This window comes from Neomonachus schauinslandi, chromosome 3 (genome assembly GCF_002201575.2).
Source record: "Neomonachus schauinslandi chromosome 3, ASM220157v2, whole genome shotgun sequence".
Classification (NCBI taxonomy): Eukaryota; Metazoa; Chordata; class Mammalia; order Carnivora; family Phocidae; genus Neomonachus; species Neomonachus schauinslandi.
Window position 1 is genome coordinate 17,875,580 of NC_058405.1, and position 18,449 is coordinate 17,894,028.

At 39.6% G+C, this 18,449-nt stretch overlaps 1 protein-coding gene across 1 annotated transcript in view; it reads right to left on the minus strand.

Moving 5' to 3' along the window:
* Positions 1-5,496: 5,496 nt before the first annotated feature.
* The window catches only part of GPC5 (glypican 5), a 729,885-nt gene continuing 716,932 nt past the window's right edge, over positions 5,497-18,449 (minus strand). The window contains exon 9 of the mRNA XM_021696018.1: positions 5,497-5,712. Within this exon, the coding sequence (XP_021551693.1) occupies positions 5,497-5,712 (216 nt within the window). The remainder of the gene's footprint in view (positions 5,713-18,449) is intronic.

Here is an 18,449-nt window from a genome sequence, read left to right on the forward strand (position 1 = left end):
AAAGGTCAAGAATCACACTCATTTACTGGCAACACTCAAATACCACGCAATTCATAAAATGCTTCTGCTTGACTACTATTTAAGATAGAACTGGACGATGCTAATCAAGCAGTGAAGAGTCTACTACATTGTTCCAGAATTACAATTTAAAGGTCTAGTATTTTCTAGTGAACTTAAAAGAGCTGTAGCTTATATGCAGGAATAAGAATGTTCCTGAGGGGTATCAAGATATGGAGAGGGAGACAGAACTGGGTTCTAGCTGAGACCGTTTACAATGGAAGCCAAGTCTCCTCCTGCTTAATGGAAAGGATTAGGACTGATACAGAGACTGGACAGTGACAACAAGAACCAATGGCCGCAAAGCATGGACACTCTGCTGTAATAGTCTGAAGAGGTTTGATTGAGGGTATCACATGCAGGTGTAACTACAGGATTCAACCGGCCCCAAGATCAATGCCAAATGTTTACTTCAGTGGTAAAGACTTGGAAGTCACAGGAAATCAGAGTGTAGATTGTAACCATGGTAGAAGAGGGTGCTGGACAGACACGGGATCATGACTGATAAATCCCTGCCTTTCATCTCTAATCCCATGAGTCTACTGTAGGGCATCTATCGGAGCCAAAACCAGTGAACCTGATACTATGATTTTTTTTTTTTAAAGATTTGTCAAAGAGAAAGAGAGCGAGCACAAGCAGGGGGAGCGGCAGGCTCCCCACTGAGCAAGGAACCCAATGCGGGACTCGATCCCAGGACCCTGGGATCATAGCCTGAGCCAAAGGCAGACACCAAACCAACTGAGCCACCCGGGCGCCCCTGAATACTAGGATTTCTGACAAGTGAGTCCTCTTGCTTTATTGATCTTTTACATAATGCCCTTCAGCAGGGATTCATTATACATAGGATAAAATAAGGTGCATGCAAGTACAGTATATTCCCAGAAATAGCTCAGGTTGCAATCAGCCAAAATAGCATAGCCTTGAGAAGTTAATTAGCATTCTACCCTGGGACAGTCATAAAACTATTTCTCAGCTATGATTAAACAGAGAGTACTAGTTTCTTAACCAGCAAGTCTTCTATGCTTTGCCATATACACCTGACAACCCCTGGCCAGTAGTGTTTGTTAACTATGTGCTCTCACTGCTTTGATTTTTCATCGGCAAACTGATGCTAATACTCTGATCAATACCACGCACTTGTTTTGGGAATGAATTAACACACGAAGCATAGAATATACTCTCTAACATAGGTAAATACTTCCATGGGTTGTTGGTCATCATTCCTACTGCACTACTGGAGTGGGGCTGCCAGCCTAGACCACAAACAGAATAGTGGATGGTGACGGTGCAGCATTTCTGTCCAATAAGGCCCAGAAATCAGAGCCAGTGTAATCATTTGTCATGGAGCCACTGTTCAGGTTCTTCATGTTTCTGAAGCTCAGTTGCCCCATCTAAATTGAAAAATGAAAGACCAAGCAGTTGATTTACACTGCAGAATCTCAGATGCTCAAAAATGGGCTTCCCTAGGGGGTCTCTTTGGGGAAGGGGGCAGGTTAGACCTGAGGAAAAAAAAAAATGGATAAATTCAGTGAGCATTTATTTTGTATTTAGACCACTCGGTCCCCTCTCTCAAGCTCTTAGCCAGGTGGCCAGCTTCCCACTTGAGCAGAGGCCAGACCTTTCCTGCACAGATCATAGAACCAGCAAGGTTCCAAAGGGAGGCACAGCCCTTGCCAACCAGAGGCAAGGGGAGTATTTCTCTCCAGTGAAGGTCTGACGAACCCCTAGAAAGGCCTACAAAAGGGGCATTAAAGATTGTCCCGGCAAGTGTCAGAATATCAAGAACCAAGCCCTACCCAAGGAGACCGATTCTAGTCAATTTGTAGTGTCCCATTATTAAATAGGGACTAAGTATGTTATCAGACGTGCGAGAGAATCACTAACATTGTAGACAAATCCATACAGAATTTTTTAAAAAGAAATTAGTGAGAAAAAAAAAATCCGGTGAGAAACGAACATGAAATGGAATAAACCACTCTCAAATGAATATATTTATAGATATGAAAGGTTGAAGATATTAGTGGTATAGAAAAATGTATTTTCTGGCCTATTTAAAATCTCCATCTCTAAATTTGCCTCTCATCTCTATAATGGTTTGATTCACCCCACCATAGCACCCAGAAATCCGTTTAAAAAATTTATACTCTTTGCTGTCCAAACATATAGATTTAGTATTTATTACAGCTCTAGAAGTAGATTTTATTCCCCACTTAGACAAGGAAACTAAGTCACAGAGAAGCTGGTAACACTCAAGGGTCACAGTGTTGCTACATATCAAACATATAGTATTTTAGCCCAGGTGAGCAGCTTTCACTTTTCCCGGTTCTGAAGTACATTCCTTGTGCTGCCTTCTCTACATTATAAGGTAGAGACACCCCCACCTCAAATGTTAGATCTCCAGTATGCAGAGGAATGGCTACACAAGAAGGTGGGTATGCAGTACATAGTTGTTGAATTGGGGAAACAATAAAAAGCCAGTATTCACAAAGAACTCTACTTACATTGAACAGAATATTTATATAGTCAAAATATAAACATGAATTTAACTGGAAGCGTTCTCTAATTATAGGGTGGTGATGTGGAAAAAAAGTATGTACGCGTTAATGAGGTGAAAGACCTAAATCCTTTTAGTAGAAAGGCAATAGGAAATTCCTATTTAACTGAAATATCTAGAAATAGTATTTTAAGGCAGGTTTAAAAAAAATACAGAGGTGAACACCAGAAGAAACCAAATCTCTAAAAAGAGAATCCTTGCCTTAGGTGTATGGTCTATCATGTCTGGGAGAGGGGCAGAAGCTGCCGGCAAAAATAGTACAACCTTTTTCTTCTGGATGGCTCCTTTCGAATGCCAAAACCCACCCTCAACATCACATGAAAAAACCTGAGAAAAATGCACAGAAATCTACAGGCAACCTCTAACAGCACTGTGAAGATGAACAGTCATGTAAGTTCAAAGACCCTATGTTTATTATTAACATACATCCTTTAAAGCCTGAGGAGGCTCTAATTTCACTGTGGACTTAGAAACATTCTGACTTTGCAAACCTATTTCAGTTTCTGCCCCCAAACCTTTTATGAACAAAATCAACAAACTGCTTTAGTGTTCCTGAGAGGCTTTTTTGCCAAAGGATTGCCTTTCTAATTAAGCCCTCCAACTCTTTAACATGCTAATTTTATCCATTAACTTGTAGATGAAGTGGTTTCAGCTGCTATCCATGCATCACACACGACAGGGCTTGATCCACCATTTCGGGAAGCTGGTTTGAAAATTTTTGCCAGTTTTCATTAAAGAAACTTGAGTTTTATAGCACCAAATTATACTTTAGCGTAGCTGACGGGAGCTTCATGGACTGGCCAAAGGGGAAGATAAAAGGAAATCAGCAGTGAAGCTGGGGAGGGAGCAAAGGCAAATGATGAAGTGAAAGTCCTTTTGTGGATCTCCACCATAGAGTGAAAGGAAAAAAAACCTAATATTTAATGGTATTGAGACTTCTGCAAATGTAACCTAGGCTACTATTACTGACCATATCCGTGAACCCAAATACAAGTGGAGGAATTCTAGATTGGCATGCCAATCTGAAAAAGAGTTGCATCGGAGACCACTGGATTCACTTGAAGATCAAACCGGTACTGGTTCCACTTCTACATGGCTTTCCTACTTGGGCTTCTTAACCTGCGGACACCTCAGTTTGTTTGCTAAAAATCAGGGTAAAAATATCACCAATGTCATGCAATTTTTTTTTAAAGATTTTATTTATTTGAGAGAGAGAGAAGGAGAGAGAGCGAGTACATGAGAGGGGGGAGGGTCAGAGGGAGAAGCAGACTCCTGCCGAGCAGGGAGCCCGATGCGGGACTCGATCCTGTGACTCCAGGATCATGACCTGAGCCGAAGGCAGTTGCTTAACCAACTGAGCCACCCAGGCGCCCTCCAATGTCATGCAATTGTTGGGGGATAAAACGCTGTATGTGTTTTAGATGTTGTATTAGATTTCACTTACGTGATTACGAGAAGGATAATGGAGTTTTCTGGCGTGCTCAACGCAGAATTCCATATGCAAGCTAGTCTGTAACCTACCTCAAGGGAAATTCATAAAAGGTTGTAATCAAACCATTAGAAATAGGCTTTCGTTTGAATCTAAGTGGCACGACCCAGGATATGGAATTTGAACATGCTTCATGCCTGAAAGAGGGTAAAATTAAGAACCTATGTCAAAGGAAAATGGCACCTAACAGAGTTAAATAGGCAAAGACTTTATTCAATACTATCACAGTAAGGGCTGAGACTTTCAGTGGAGCGGAGTGGAGTTGAATATCTGTCCCTTATTGTAACAAAAGGCCAGAGAGTTTAAGTTGAGGTGAGCTAAAGACAAAGAACTGGCAGATGGAGTTACAAAGAGCAAGGGTAATCCATGTGAATAGACCACCAGTGTTTGCTAATTAGCACTAACCTTAAATTAGGCTCCTCCTCTCCCACAGAAACCAGGGGACGGGGTCCTCTGTTTCTTCATGACTGCCTTTCAAAGGTATGTCCCTTAGGTCTTTGAAAAGGACGGTCCTGGGTTGTCAAACTGTCAAGAGCCTGGAAAACTTTTATATCTCGAACGGGTGGAGAAAATTTGCAATAGCAAGCTTCCTCAAGTAAACACTCTAAGAAAAACATGTCCGGGAAGTCTAGTCAGGAAGAAATCAGTCTGAAATTTAGTCCGGCTGAGGAGACTGGGAAGGTGATCTCCATTACCTGAGGCAACAAACCCTTGTCCTCTTTAGGAAAGGTACTGTGTGTTATGGTGGAGACCCCAAACTGTGTGACTGGACCCCAGCCCCCCACTTACCTGCTGTGCGACTGTGGTCAAGTCCAACGGCTGGAGCTGCACCCTCCTTACTCGTCAGACAGCAAAAGTACCAGGCCTTGGCACGGAATGGCTGCTCGGTAAGAATTAGCTATCATGATTGTTCTTTTCACCATCATTACCCTATTAGTACTTGTTTGGCACTTGAGCATGTTTTGAAACACTAGACACTGAGGGAGAAACAAGTTTCAGACGGTGAGAGGGGTCGTAATTGTAGGAAGGTAGGCCATAGGAACAGGTCTGGCCTTATCAATAGGGCTATTCCCCTCGGAGATTATCTGAAGCTACAACCACCTTAGGACTCCCGTTTGGGAGATCAAAGCCTAGAGTTCTGTTGTTGGAATGCTGTTCCTCCCTGGAGACCCAAAGGGCTGGCATTCCACCGGGCCCTGGCCCTCTGACCACACCAGGTCCTCGAAGGCCTCACACCAAAGCCTGGACTGAGGAGGGAATGACAAGTTCCCTTAAACCGAGTCCGCTGCTACCCTCACAAACCAGGGTCCACCACAAGAGAAGACACACACCGCTAGGACGCAGGAGATCCCACAGGAAGGGCTGCCATCCTGCCCTTCCACAGCTTAATACACTATTACACCCTAACGATGCCTGGACAACACCCTAGAGCCCCAGAACCACAACGCAATAGGGAAGGTCCAAGGCCGCCTTCAGGTAAGGCTTCCAAGCAGCTCAAGAGCCCATTGTCTCTAGGCGCTTGCTTCCCGAAACAACCATGACGATTCTGTTTGGTGAGCATAAGCCGCTCCACCAAAGGACACAGAACTTCCGCAGTCACCAGTTCATCACGCTTTATCAAATTTCAGACAGAAAAAAACCCCAAATTCATGAAAGAGAAACCACATGAATTATTTTCCTTTCTCCCTGATTCCTTTGCCAAATAGCAAAAGTTGATGTATTAAAATTGCTTTAATTATTCCATTGAGTTGTTCCAGCAATTACATTCTCTCAAATTAATTAAGTGTTATAAGGCTTTTAATGGAAATAAACTTGTTCAAGCTGTAAAAAGATGGATAAAAAGTTCGAAACCTTGATAGGAAGAGGCCTGCTAAACATGCTTAAATCACAACGCTCCTTCACAAATTATATATAAACTTTGTAGAATCCCCAATTTTTTTTTCCACATGGATATAATCATTTCTGCTAAAATGGTATTTTATTACTGTTAAGCAAATCCCCTTCTAAGGCTTAAACAGCAAAATAAAACAATATGTATTTCTGACCTTGTAGTTCTAGAGGTCAGAAGCCTGAAATGGTCTTGAAGCAGAAGGTAAGCTGCGGGCAAAACACAAGCTAACACCCCACAACCCCAGCGCAACTCCTTCTGCCCGTAGGTCCTGTCCCGTTGCTAGGATAAAACCACCTTTTTGCACCAAAAACATCTCAAGAATTCTTTCTTGGCCTTTGGCTCCCAAAACCCACCTCAAACCACATTATTCTTACTTTTAGTCGGGGGAGATGAAGGCGTAGTCAGAACTTTGTTCCTTCTGGAAGCTCTAGAGGAGAATCCATTGCTTTGCATTTTGCAGCTTCTAGAGGCTTCCAATATTTTTTGGTTGATGCCTCCCTTTCTCCATCTTCAAAACCAGCAGTAGCAGACCTCGGCCTGACCACATCACCAACTCCCATCATGTACTGCTTCTTCGCTCTTTCACGTTATAAAGACCCCTGTGATTCCATTGGGCCCACCTGAACAATCCAGGCTATGGTCCCAATCTCCAGGTCAGCTAATTAGTAATTCCACCAGCAACCCTAAAGCCTCTTTGCTGTGTACCCTAGCGTTTTCACGGGTTCCAGGGATTAAGACGTGAGACATCTGTGGAGAGCCATTACTCTGCCTACCATAGGGTGGCTAGGAAAGAAATACGGCAGAGGAATAAGAGCCCCCAGCCTCGCCCTCCAGCAGAACCACTGTGTTGCCTGAATTCTAAGCGGCATTATTATCAGGATGATACACAACACAGAGGCAACTGAAGCAGCTGAAGGCTTACCACAGTTAATAGCTCACCACCAACCTAAATCAAGGCGAGTAGTAGGGGTTGAGAGTCAAGTGTTCAGAAGGGTGAAATTGGCTTAACAGAGTATGTCTCTTAAATGGATACTTCAGTGATGTTTATAAAGATGAGTGAATTAATGCTTTAAAAAAAGTGCTATTGGTCTTCTAAAGCACTATGCAAAAATATGGGTGAGTCCCATGTACCTTTTTGACTTTAAAGTAATTTGTAACAAACCACCAAAATTGAATAAACTAGAAATATTGAATAAGCCCTAAAAACAGAAAGCAAGACAGTATAAAAGGAATTAATGCCTGAACAGCCCTTGGTTTTCACATGATAGAAAGCCGCCGAGAAGACTATCTCGCTCAGAAGTACTGTGACCAATAAGAGAGTTAAACTCTGATCATGTATATTTTTTTTAAATCTGTGATTGTAACAATATAGAACCCATTTGAGGCTTTTATAAAGAAGAGAATAAGCATCAGATAACCATCAGACATATCAATAAAATGTTCTGTGTCATGGAAGCAGGGTTTTTTATGTCTGTCATAGAAAGCTCCAACCACAATGTAGGGTTAGAAAGCTCTGTGTACATGATAGTCTTACAGCAGTTTCCTTTATAAAGCACTTGAATCTTCCAGCTTTAACTTCTGAGATACACTGGCTAATGGAAGCAGGACTATAGAAAAAGACTATCAAGTGGAATTCACCTGCCCTGAACTATTTGGGAGTTTGCCTGTTTATTCTGAAGACCATAAAGGAGTTCTTCATTATCAATAATGGAAAAACTGACAAAACATTTCTGGTGTGATTTTTGGGATGCCACAGATTATTAACTTGTTGATGGATGGAGTTCTAACACCCTCTGCTTTTTAAATATTAGTTTACATAATGGCTCTGCCACATTATAGAGTTATTTCAGGGGCAATAGCAGAAGTTTTAAATTCCTCAAAAGGAATTATTCACTAGATAATGATCGTTGTCAAGCAAGATAAGGCCCCATTTTCTGACAGATTCTCAGAGGTAAGTGTTCCATAGATAGCAAACATAAAAATTTTCTGTTCCAAGGCATTCTTTTTCTCCCCCTATTGCTGGGCTGTCTTTCTAGTCACTGAAAATTATTATATGAAATAAAATCTGTCTTCCCAAGTTTTCCATTAAAAAACTGATTTGAGTGCTCCAGGAGGATGGGAAGTTTGTCATATATATGTTTGATACAAAGGAAAACACATTGAAAATGTACAATTTATATTTAGCAACTGCAGGGAACATCTGTTAACTAAGGGACACGTCTATTATTCAAGGCAATCATCAACATAACTATTCTATCATTTGTCTGAGAAACCTGAGCTTTGAGTTCAGAGAGAAATCCCCCCCTCTCGTTTGGGCTGGTGCAGAGGAGAGCAGGAGTGTGGTTTGTATCAATCGGATTCTTGTCAAGATTATTCCCCTTGGTGGTGGCTTGACTACAGCTGAGAGAAACCTCTTTTACTACTCTCCCAACCATCATTGATTCGTTGGATACATTGCCAAGTGATCTTGGTGGTAGAGCCTAGGAGTACCATAGTACAGGAGTGATATGCAAAATGTTTAACAACGAGGCCCGTGAAGGTAATACCCAATTAGGATGGGTCCTGACAATAGCAGAGTCCCGAGGTCCTCCTGAGCCTCGCAGTCTTCAGGTCCAGGCCCAGAATAAGGTCCTTAGGGAGGCACTAGGGTTGCTGCACACCCCGAGGACATTAGTGGAACTTAAGACAGCAGCTATTTATTGATCTGAAGTATTCCAATGTTTTAACAATGGGTCCAAACAAACTGAATATAAGCTCTAGTATAAGCAAGGAAATTTCACTACCGTATTGGGTTTGACCCCCCCAGAAACAGTGGGTCCACGTGGCAGACACTTCCATCACAATGTGGTAAGATGTAAAACTCTCCCTCTTTAAGATATTATGCATGTTAAAGACCGGTTTGAAGGAATGAAGGGTCCCAGAGAAACTCAATAAAACTACCCACGGATTTTGTTGTATTAGCTCATTTTTTTTTTAAGATTTTTATTTACTTTTCCAACAGAGAGAGACAGCAAGAGAGGGAACACAAGCAGGGGGAGTGGGAGAGGGAGAAGCAGGCTTCCCGCTGAGCAGGGAGCCCGATTCGGGGCTCAATCCCAGGACCCCGGGATCATGACCTGAGCTGAAGGCAGGCGCTTAACCGACTGAGCCACCCAGGCGCCCCTGTATTAGCTCATTTTTACTCATAATAGAAGATTGTTTTTGAACATTTAATGTATCTCTGCAGGGAATATAGCGTAAGGGAAAATGCTCACACTTCAGGGCTAACAGCCCTCTGTCAAGATCACGGTCCTACGATTTGTCAACCTCTGCCATTCCGGGCAAGTTGCTTCACCCGTGTGCTTTGGCAGGCAGAGCTACAGGTCAGGCCAAGGGTGCCTCCTCACAGCTGTTCCCACGTCTGCATAGAGGACTTCTGCAGCATCCGTAGCCCTTGCTACCTGCTAACCATGCCAAACTTTGTTTCTTACTTTTTTAAAAAAATATTTTATTTATTTATATGACAGAGAGATAGAGAGTACAGGTAGGCAGAGAGGCAGGCAGAGGGAGAGGGAGAAGCAGGCTTCCCGCTGAGCAGGAAGCCGATGTGGGGCTCGATCCCAGGACCCTGGGATCATGACCTGAGCCGAAGGCAGACACTCAACCAACTGAGCCACCCAGGTGCCCCTGTTTCTTATGTTTTGACTGTTTCCCCCAACTAGAATGTAACTTCCATGAGATTTGTCTTTTTTTTTTTTTTTAATCACTATTCATGTTATGTCTCCAATGCCTAGAACTCTGGCTGGCACCTGGTAGTAGATCTACATGTATCTGTTGAATAAATCAATATTGTAACATTTATCTGTTGAATAAATTAATACTGTAACATGTGCTGGTTCATCTGTATCTGTTAGGATGCTCTCTGCTGCAGTAACAGAAAACCTGAGCTAAGTGGGTTTAAATAATAAGGAAATGTGGTGTTCTCACTAGACTGGAAATCCTGCACTATCCAAGTTGAAGCTCTGTTTTCAAGTGCTTTATTCTGCTTCCCCTTCACTTTTCCGTCTACAAGCTCAATTTTCTCCTGCTGTCAAAAGTCTGCCAGCAGCAGTTGGGGTAGTTTCCTATTTTAATCAAAAGGAGGTAGAGAAAACCTCTCTCATATCCATGGGTAAAAGTCCTTTCCATGGATCAGACTGAACCTATCTAATTCATGAGCTCATCAACCCATTTGTTTCCAAACTTGAGCATGTATCAGATTCATCTGGAGGGTGCGTTCCAAGATTGCTGGGGTCCCCTCCTCTCATTTTTGATCCAGGAGGTCTCAGTGCGAGCCCAAGATTTTGCATTTCTGACAAGTCCCCAGGGGCTGCTCCTGCTGCACCGTACTTGCAGAACCTCTGCCATAACCACTATCCATCTTCTGGGAGAAGCCACAAACCACCTGGCTAAAGCCTGGGTCCTTGAATCAATCAGTGGTAAGAGGGATGGGAGGATGAAGGTCAGCTTGGATTTCAGGGGCCACCCTTACTGCTGAGGGCAGGATCAACTTCCCCTGACCTACACAGGTTACAAAGGGAGGATGTCAGGAACAAGGAGGAGCAGAATGGATGGATTCTGGATGGGAAACCCGCAGCCAAATAACCCCTTTAATGTAACTGGCTTAGGAAACATGCACAGTATCCACCAATTCTTTGTTTCCTCCGAAGAGTTCTCGTGACCAAGATTCAATTACCAGCGTTCAGTGGATTTCTTTTCCTTCTAAAGCCCTCCTACCCTGCATATGCCAAGAGTCAGCTGCTTTTCCACTATCGTTTATTTTATTCATCTATTTATTTATTACATGTCTGAGGGCCTGCTTCTCCAAGGCACTAAACACTATTCTGGATTAATTAATAGAAAATAAAATAGCTCTATTTTTAAAGAGTGGTCATTTAAAACTCAGCTGTTGGCAAGGCAGTGGCACCAATGCCTTGGAGGACCTTTAAAATAGGAAAGTCTATTATATAAAACGGAATGCTTTGAAATCTACAAGAAACGCTTGATTCATGTGAGGTTTGTCTGATTTCTTCATTGGCCTCTTCTCCAAGCCATGCCAATGTGACACCTATCTTTAGTTTTGTTCTCATTTCTGACTTGAAAACTACAGTTGCTATATCAGGAGGAACAATTCAACCTTGTTTTAAGGCGACTCGTATGCTGCTCCCATCCATTTGCCTTATTTTGGGGACTAAGGACCCACCTTGCAGTGAGAACGTTCTCTTTTATACTTTATATATTGCTCTAACAGATCTTACTTTTTATAAACACCATATTAACTTTTTATGTCCTGGTCGAAATATTTTTAAAAGATTTTGGAACAAGGTTGTTGGTGATTATTATGACTATTATTTGGAACTGGAGAAGTTCCTTGATTCGCCTGAAAAGAACAGATAGCTATAGATAAAAGGAGGTCTAATGATAACTTTGTTCAATCAGATTTTAGTTATGAGGAAGAAGCAACTCTTTTTAGCAATGCTAAGAAGGAAAAGAAGGGAACTGAGCCCCAAACATCAGCGGAGAATTGGCAAAACCTTCCTAAAATACTTTTTAAATGCCTACCGAGGAACCTAAATGTGTTGAGTTATTCAATAGGAAATCAGAATCTGCTATGAAAAAAAGAAATAAAGCTTAATAGTTTCCATGATGCATATTGAAACTCTGAATCTTTATGGTACATAAAGAAAAAAAATATGTTCTCATCACTGTGACACTGATAACATGCTAAAAATCTAACATATGATACATAAAAATGCACACATACTTTTGTTCGCATGAGATAATAACTAGGCATTAATTTTTACAGTTAATGCAGAATTCTCACATGCATTTTATTTATATACCTACGGTGTCAAAAGGTTGTTAGGAGTATTAACTGTTATTAAACAACCTCAGATTCAGGATCAAGCTTATTACCAGTAGTTATTAGGTGCTCACCAGATGTTAGTTCCAATTCCTTATTTTCTTGCAGAGTCAATAGGCAAGAATTGATTACAACCATTCTATACAGAAGACTGAAATGCATCCTGTTTAAATCTTTCACCTAATATCACGGAGCAGAGACAAAACTCAAACTTTACCCCAATTGTTTCCATGGCTGTTCTATTCTTTTAATGAGATGATTCTTTCCACCTTCTTACTCATAATTTGGCCTGAAAATTCTTCCCAGGTCTAAAATTTTTGTATTTTATTGTGAACATTCTTATTAGTATAAGAACAATTCATGAAATTAAGGTCTTACCTTGAATGGATATGCCCCCACATTGTTCCAAACATTTGTTTTAATTCAAGGCATTGAGAAATAAGTGACAATTAAAAGGTTCAACCAGCATATTTCTTCATTTCTCATACTGGATTAACTGGGACTGGTGATTTATATGTAATAAGTAAGAGAAATGGGTTCATAATAAAATATGTATCTATAGTTTCTCTGTGTTTTACCCTAGATTTCAGGATCTCAGTGCAGGTGCTAACATTATTCCATATCGAGTTATGTGATTTTCATTGATTTTTGGCTGGTTTCCACAGATGACAGAGAATATACTCTGAGTGATTTTTTTATGGCCCAACATATTATTGATGTGGTAAATATCCTATGTGTGCTTGAAAAGAACATGGTTTCTGGCATTGTTGGGCTCAATTTTCTATTACTGGATGCAGTGTTCACTGTATTAATTAGAATAGGTCGGTGATTTATGTTGTTAATGTCTTCTATATCCTTACTGTCTTCTGCTTTTTCTTTCAGTTATTGTAAAAGGTATGTGAAGATCTCCCACCAGGACTGTGAATTTATTTCAATAATCTGATACTAATATAATAATCCTGCTATTCCATAATGCTGCCAAGATGACTTCCATGAAGTAACGTCAATTTATTTTATTATAGTATTTTATTGACATCAAAGATACCATCACTTGTAACATGTACCATTACTTTATGTACTATAAAGAAAGGAAAATCCTTGCTAAATAACATCTGTCATGATACCACAATGACAACTCTATGTAATTTTGTCATTCAAGACTCATGTTCTTAAATTCCTTTCATTTCTTTCAAGGAATCTAGCAATCTTCCTTAACTTCAGTTGCATTGCACCTGAATCAGTAATAAAGCAAAGTATAGCTTCATCTATTTGTGGGAATGCTTCTTTCATAGGTCCCCTAAGGTACTTGGTTTTTCCTCTAAAAGAATAGAAAATTGAATTGACCTCATGCTTCTACTTCTGAATATTTGCTTAAAAAATAGCAAATGCATGCCCACTGCTCTGTTTGCATGACTCTCTGCAAAAGACAATATATTTTTTGCTTTAATGCTGAGTCACTGTGTAATTTTTTTGAAGATCTCTTCTATGACCGTTGAAATCAACACATGCCGTATCAACCAAGCTGATCATTAATTAAAGTGGCAACGTGCTATGGGTGCCACCTGGCCAACAGCACCTTAAGACTTCCATCAATTCTAAGATTTAACCGGGTGTCAGAAATGTGACTTAGAACTGATGAAATACCACTCTCAGACATCTGATTCATCCTTTTATGTTGTTAAATTTTACACTTTAGTCTATAATGTCTTCCTCTCTTTAATCGTAAAAGGCATAAATAATGGCAACTCAAATTTATGAAGAACAAAGATCATGAATAACCCAAAGTATGCCAATCCATTAGTGTTAGCTTTCACTGGAGTCCACAGATGATGTTCAGTACATGCTTGATGACAGGGAAGATGAAAGAATAGGAAATGAGAGAGTGCGTAACCTCGTGTGTGTGTGTGTGTGTCACCCTCCCTGCACTACTCTCTCTTTTTTTTTTTTTCCTGGAAAAGGTATTCTTCGTTTTCGGGAACACTTCTTTTGCTCTAACCATGAGATCAGCACAGGAACCACCAACTTCTTACATGATCCCCCAACTCCATAATTACAGGTATTGGTTTAAAGATGACACCTGAGCAAGGCTGGTCCAAACATATTAACAGGTTCCTGGGCCCATAATAATTAGTCTAGTTGTAGGCATGTGACTCTACATAGGCCAATTAGAAAAGTTCCCCCAGGACTTTTCAAAATGAAGCTGAAAATGGCAATTTTTTTTTTTCTTTGGGAAAGCTTTGAGGATACAGGCACTGATGATGTCAGAAATCATGAGTTTAGCCCTGAAGAAACACAGTCTGAGGTAATTTGGCTGGCAAAAAGCCAAAAATGAGAGGTACAAAGAGAATCCTGTTTTAATTCTCTAGTTCCTCTAATTGAGAGTCTTCTACAGTTTACATGAGCCAAATAATCCCCCATTTTGCTTAAGTATGTTTGCATTGGATTTCTTACATTTATACCCAAAATTGCATTAGCTCTGGCCAATACAATTATTTAAGGAAATACGTACTTAGCACATGTTTATGATGAAGGATAATATAATTACAATTATTTTGTGTGACAGCAAGTGTCACTTCATCACAGAAATTAAATCACAATATTTTGGGGTATATAGAAGTGAATAAAACTTTCACTGAGGTCTTTTTTTATTTTTCTTTTGATCTCATGTTTTAAGAAGGAATGCGTGAGCAAAATATTACTTGGAACTTGGGAAAAGTTCAATGTAAAAAAAAAATAAAAGGGATTCAAAATAACATAGTCATGCCTCAGCATATTGAAAAATGCAGCCATTCATTGCTTTTTGGATATGTTATTATATAATTAAAATAAAGTTTGGCCGTGATTATAATTACAATGACTGTGCTTCATATTCTCAATGAGAATACATTGAACAAAGACTTAGACAGGAGCAGGTGTTTTCAATTTGACTTACAGACAGGATCCAAGTAATTTCCAGCTTGCTCTGAAATGTAGTAATACCTATATATTGCAGGCTTTTGCCTATGCCTATTTTTCTTAAAGGATTCCTGAGACACAAAACTATATACACTAGTCTGGAGAGACTATCACAGCTCTTTTTAAAATAAAAACCCTTGTGTTTGAATTGATGCAGTCAGTATCAACACTTCTGTCTGAATTTTAAAATAAAACTTCAATGGTTCTGTGACTGATGTAATCTGTCCATTTAGTACAAATGGGCAAATCTCTGGACTATATGAAGACTCCCAAGACAGATCCAACACTAATATTTCCTGAGTAGCATTGAAATCTTGAGCCTGTAATTTGACTTATAAAATATCCAAACATATGAATTATAAAAATAATAATGATCAATGTTCTCTTATGAAATTAGTCTTCTAATTGAAAATAGACAATATTTCCTTTCAAACCATATGAAGTCACTTACATTTTTATGAAAGAAAATATTTTTTCACTATTAAATATTATCTCAAATAGAATTAACCACTTTCTGACACTGGGGACATTTATATTTTGAAATTAAATGAGAAGTCGATTGATTTAGTATGTTACTTTTGCTTTCAAATGAAAGGAAAGGTGATATTAGAATTAATGAATTAAGTTCTCAGATACTTTATATAACTTTTACGTTAAGTGGACCATAGGCTAGGTGCTGCTGATTTTGGAGACTGGAATACACAGATCTCTGCAGTGAAAAGAACAATGAACTTCTCAAATGCTATTTCCTGCTATTTGACTAAGTAATGGTCATGTACTTATTTTTTACAAAGAATCTAATTCTAGAAGAACCTCACTTCCTACCTTTAAACTATCTGGCAATATTGAGCTCTCTTTAATTTCCTTTGCTGTAACATTGATACAACAGTTGATAGCAAGTTATTTGATCATGGAAGAGAGTCAAACCGTATTTGCTGACTTCCCTTTAGATGTTAAACATTTTTCTAAATGAAATAAAAAGTGTGTATTTCCGGAGCATCTGGGTGGCTCAGTTGGTTAAGCATCTGCCTTCAGCTCAGGTCATGATCCTGGGGTCCTGGGATCAAGCCCAGTGTCAGGCTCTCTGCTCAGTGGGAAGCCTGCTTCTCCCTCTCCACTTCCTTTCCGCTCCACCTGCTTGTGCCCTTTCTCTCTCTGTCAAATAAATAAGTAAAATCTTTTTTTTTCTTTTAAGTGTGTATTGCCTACCAAACTTACTTATCATCTGTAAGTCAGGTACCTCTCTGATGTCTCAGTATTAGTATGGAATTAATGGAATAAGACTTGGTTTGGACTCACTGTTTTCCAATTCATTTTGAGTATGTGACCATTTCTCTATTTCTAAGATAGAGATGTGACTGTAGCTTATCAGAAATAACTTACTTGGATCCTTTTCCAACTGAAATTTGCTAGTAAAGATTATATAAATAGCCATCCTGGATCAGAAATTAAAATTTATCAGGCCACTTAGGTATCTCTGTCATTGGCTTCAAGGCTATACAGGTGGTGGACTTCTTTCTTGACATCATTGATGAAAGGTGCAATTATCTTCCTAAGGTTCTGACTTTACTCATTGTTTTATTAATTTATTTACTCATTTACTCATCCATCCACATCTGTATTTCACTCATGATGGAAGCAAGAATAATATCTGAGCTAATTAGATCATACAGATTTTTGAACAGCAGGTTATAAATTTGGACCTCAGAATCCTGTGGGGAAATCATTATCTACTAATACAGAAGTGTTACTAATTAATAAGGAGCATATGAATGACCTATAAACAAATCTGTCAGTGAGAAACATTTTTAATCGGACACAGCTAGTAACAGAATCAGTGCCAGGAATATAGTGGAATACAGCACTAAACCTTTTAGTGAAGAGAGGCACACAATACCTAAATACATAATATATAAACAAATACATAATCAGATATCTATGGATGAGAATAAGTTCTCTAGTATAAAATAGTTGGGTGCTATGATATGGAGGGGATGGTTGACCTCTTTACATAAATCAGAAATGATTTTTTATAGAAGATGTTATTTCACCATAGACTGAAAAGATAAGAAGGAGCCTCAAGTCAGAAAAGCGAGGCACCAGAATTCCAGGAAAAGGAAACAAAGTGCAAGGATTTTGAAGCAAGAATTTGTTGGCATGTTGAGACCCATGAAGCCATGTGGCTATAATGTAGTCGCTTAGCATGCAATGGGTCATATACATATATATATATATATATATATCTCCTATATGTCATATTTCATATATATCATGTATACGTGTATATATTATATATTACTTCTATATCTTTATATATACATATATACATATTTTTCTAAGAAAAATACGAAAACTTTTACTATGACATTAAAAACAGGTAGCAAAAGCAACCTATTCTGCATTTTCCCAAAGAATACTGGGGGCGGGATGCAGCCCCACAAGAATAAAGTGGAATGACAGAAACCAAGGCATACAAAAGTACTACAGCAGGTTATGATTTTACACAGGATTTTAAACGGCTAATGCAGACAATACAATTGACTACGAATCTGAAGGAGCAGTACATATTTCTGAAATGAAACATACCTTTCGACGTCATAGTATAACATGTCAAAAAGCAGCTCTTATCCAGGCTGATGAGGACAGGCAGCCTCGTGGCTGGTGACCACACCACATAACATCCTATTAAGGACATGATGTACACATACATATGTCATATTATGTACATGACAGTTCCTTCTCTGAATACCATGATATTTCCAATGTATTCTGTTCTTGGTACTTCCAAATTTCAAGTTCACAAGTATGAAGTCTATAAGAAAATGGCAGGCTTGGGCGGTGGGTCGGGGGTGGATATTTTACTATTGTTTTGTATCCTTGGAACTTCAGAGAAGGGAGTTGTGAGTGAAAAAGATGCTTATCAAGCATATCAGGAATCTGCGAGTAGAGGCGTTTAATGAACTCTGTGTGAGCAGAGACCATCTGACCCGTCACCGCTGCCTTCAGTACCACTCACTTCCCTCATCCTCAGCCTGCTCACCTTTAGTTGTACAATTCACGTTGTTTCCACTGCACAGTTTTCAGTATCTTAACGTTTCCTGTATGGCAGGCCCACCCAAATAAATATTATTTTAACTTAGGATCAAGTCATGCACGATAGCGTACTTTCTCCTATCTGAGGCTAGAAAGGAGAATGCCCCACTTTCACCCACTGCTTTCTGCGTCTGGCAACTGCGTGTCTCTGTCTCCGTGCTTTGTTTATCGGTAAGATGAGCTGCTGTTGATGTTGAAAGTTCTCCCAGTTACACTGGGTCTGACGTGGATAAGGAGAGGAGAGGGCAAAGTTACAGCTTTGATGTTGGCATGTTGGAAAGTAGAAAACAGAATAGCTTAGCAGCTAGAGAAATGTTGCCTTTGGATCATGAACAGGAGGGCCAAAGCAAAAGTTTTATAAATAACAGTGAAATTTCTCTAAGACTAAAATCTTTAGTGAGGCCACTTAGTTTTCAATAAAATTTTCAGTTGGAGACTAATTCTCTCGTAGGGTTATAATTATATTTTAGGGCTGATTAAATATAGAACTATAAAAAACTAATCAAACCTCTGCTTCTCCCTCTTAAAA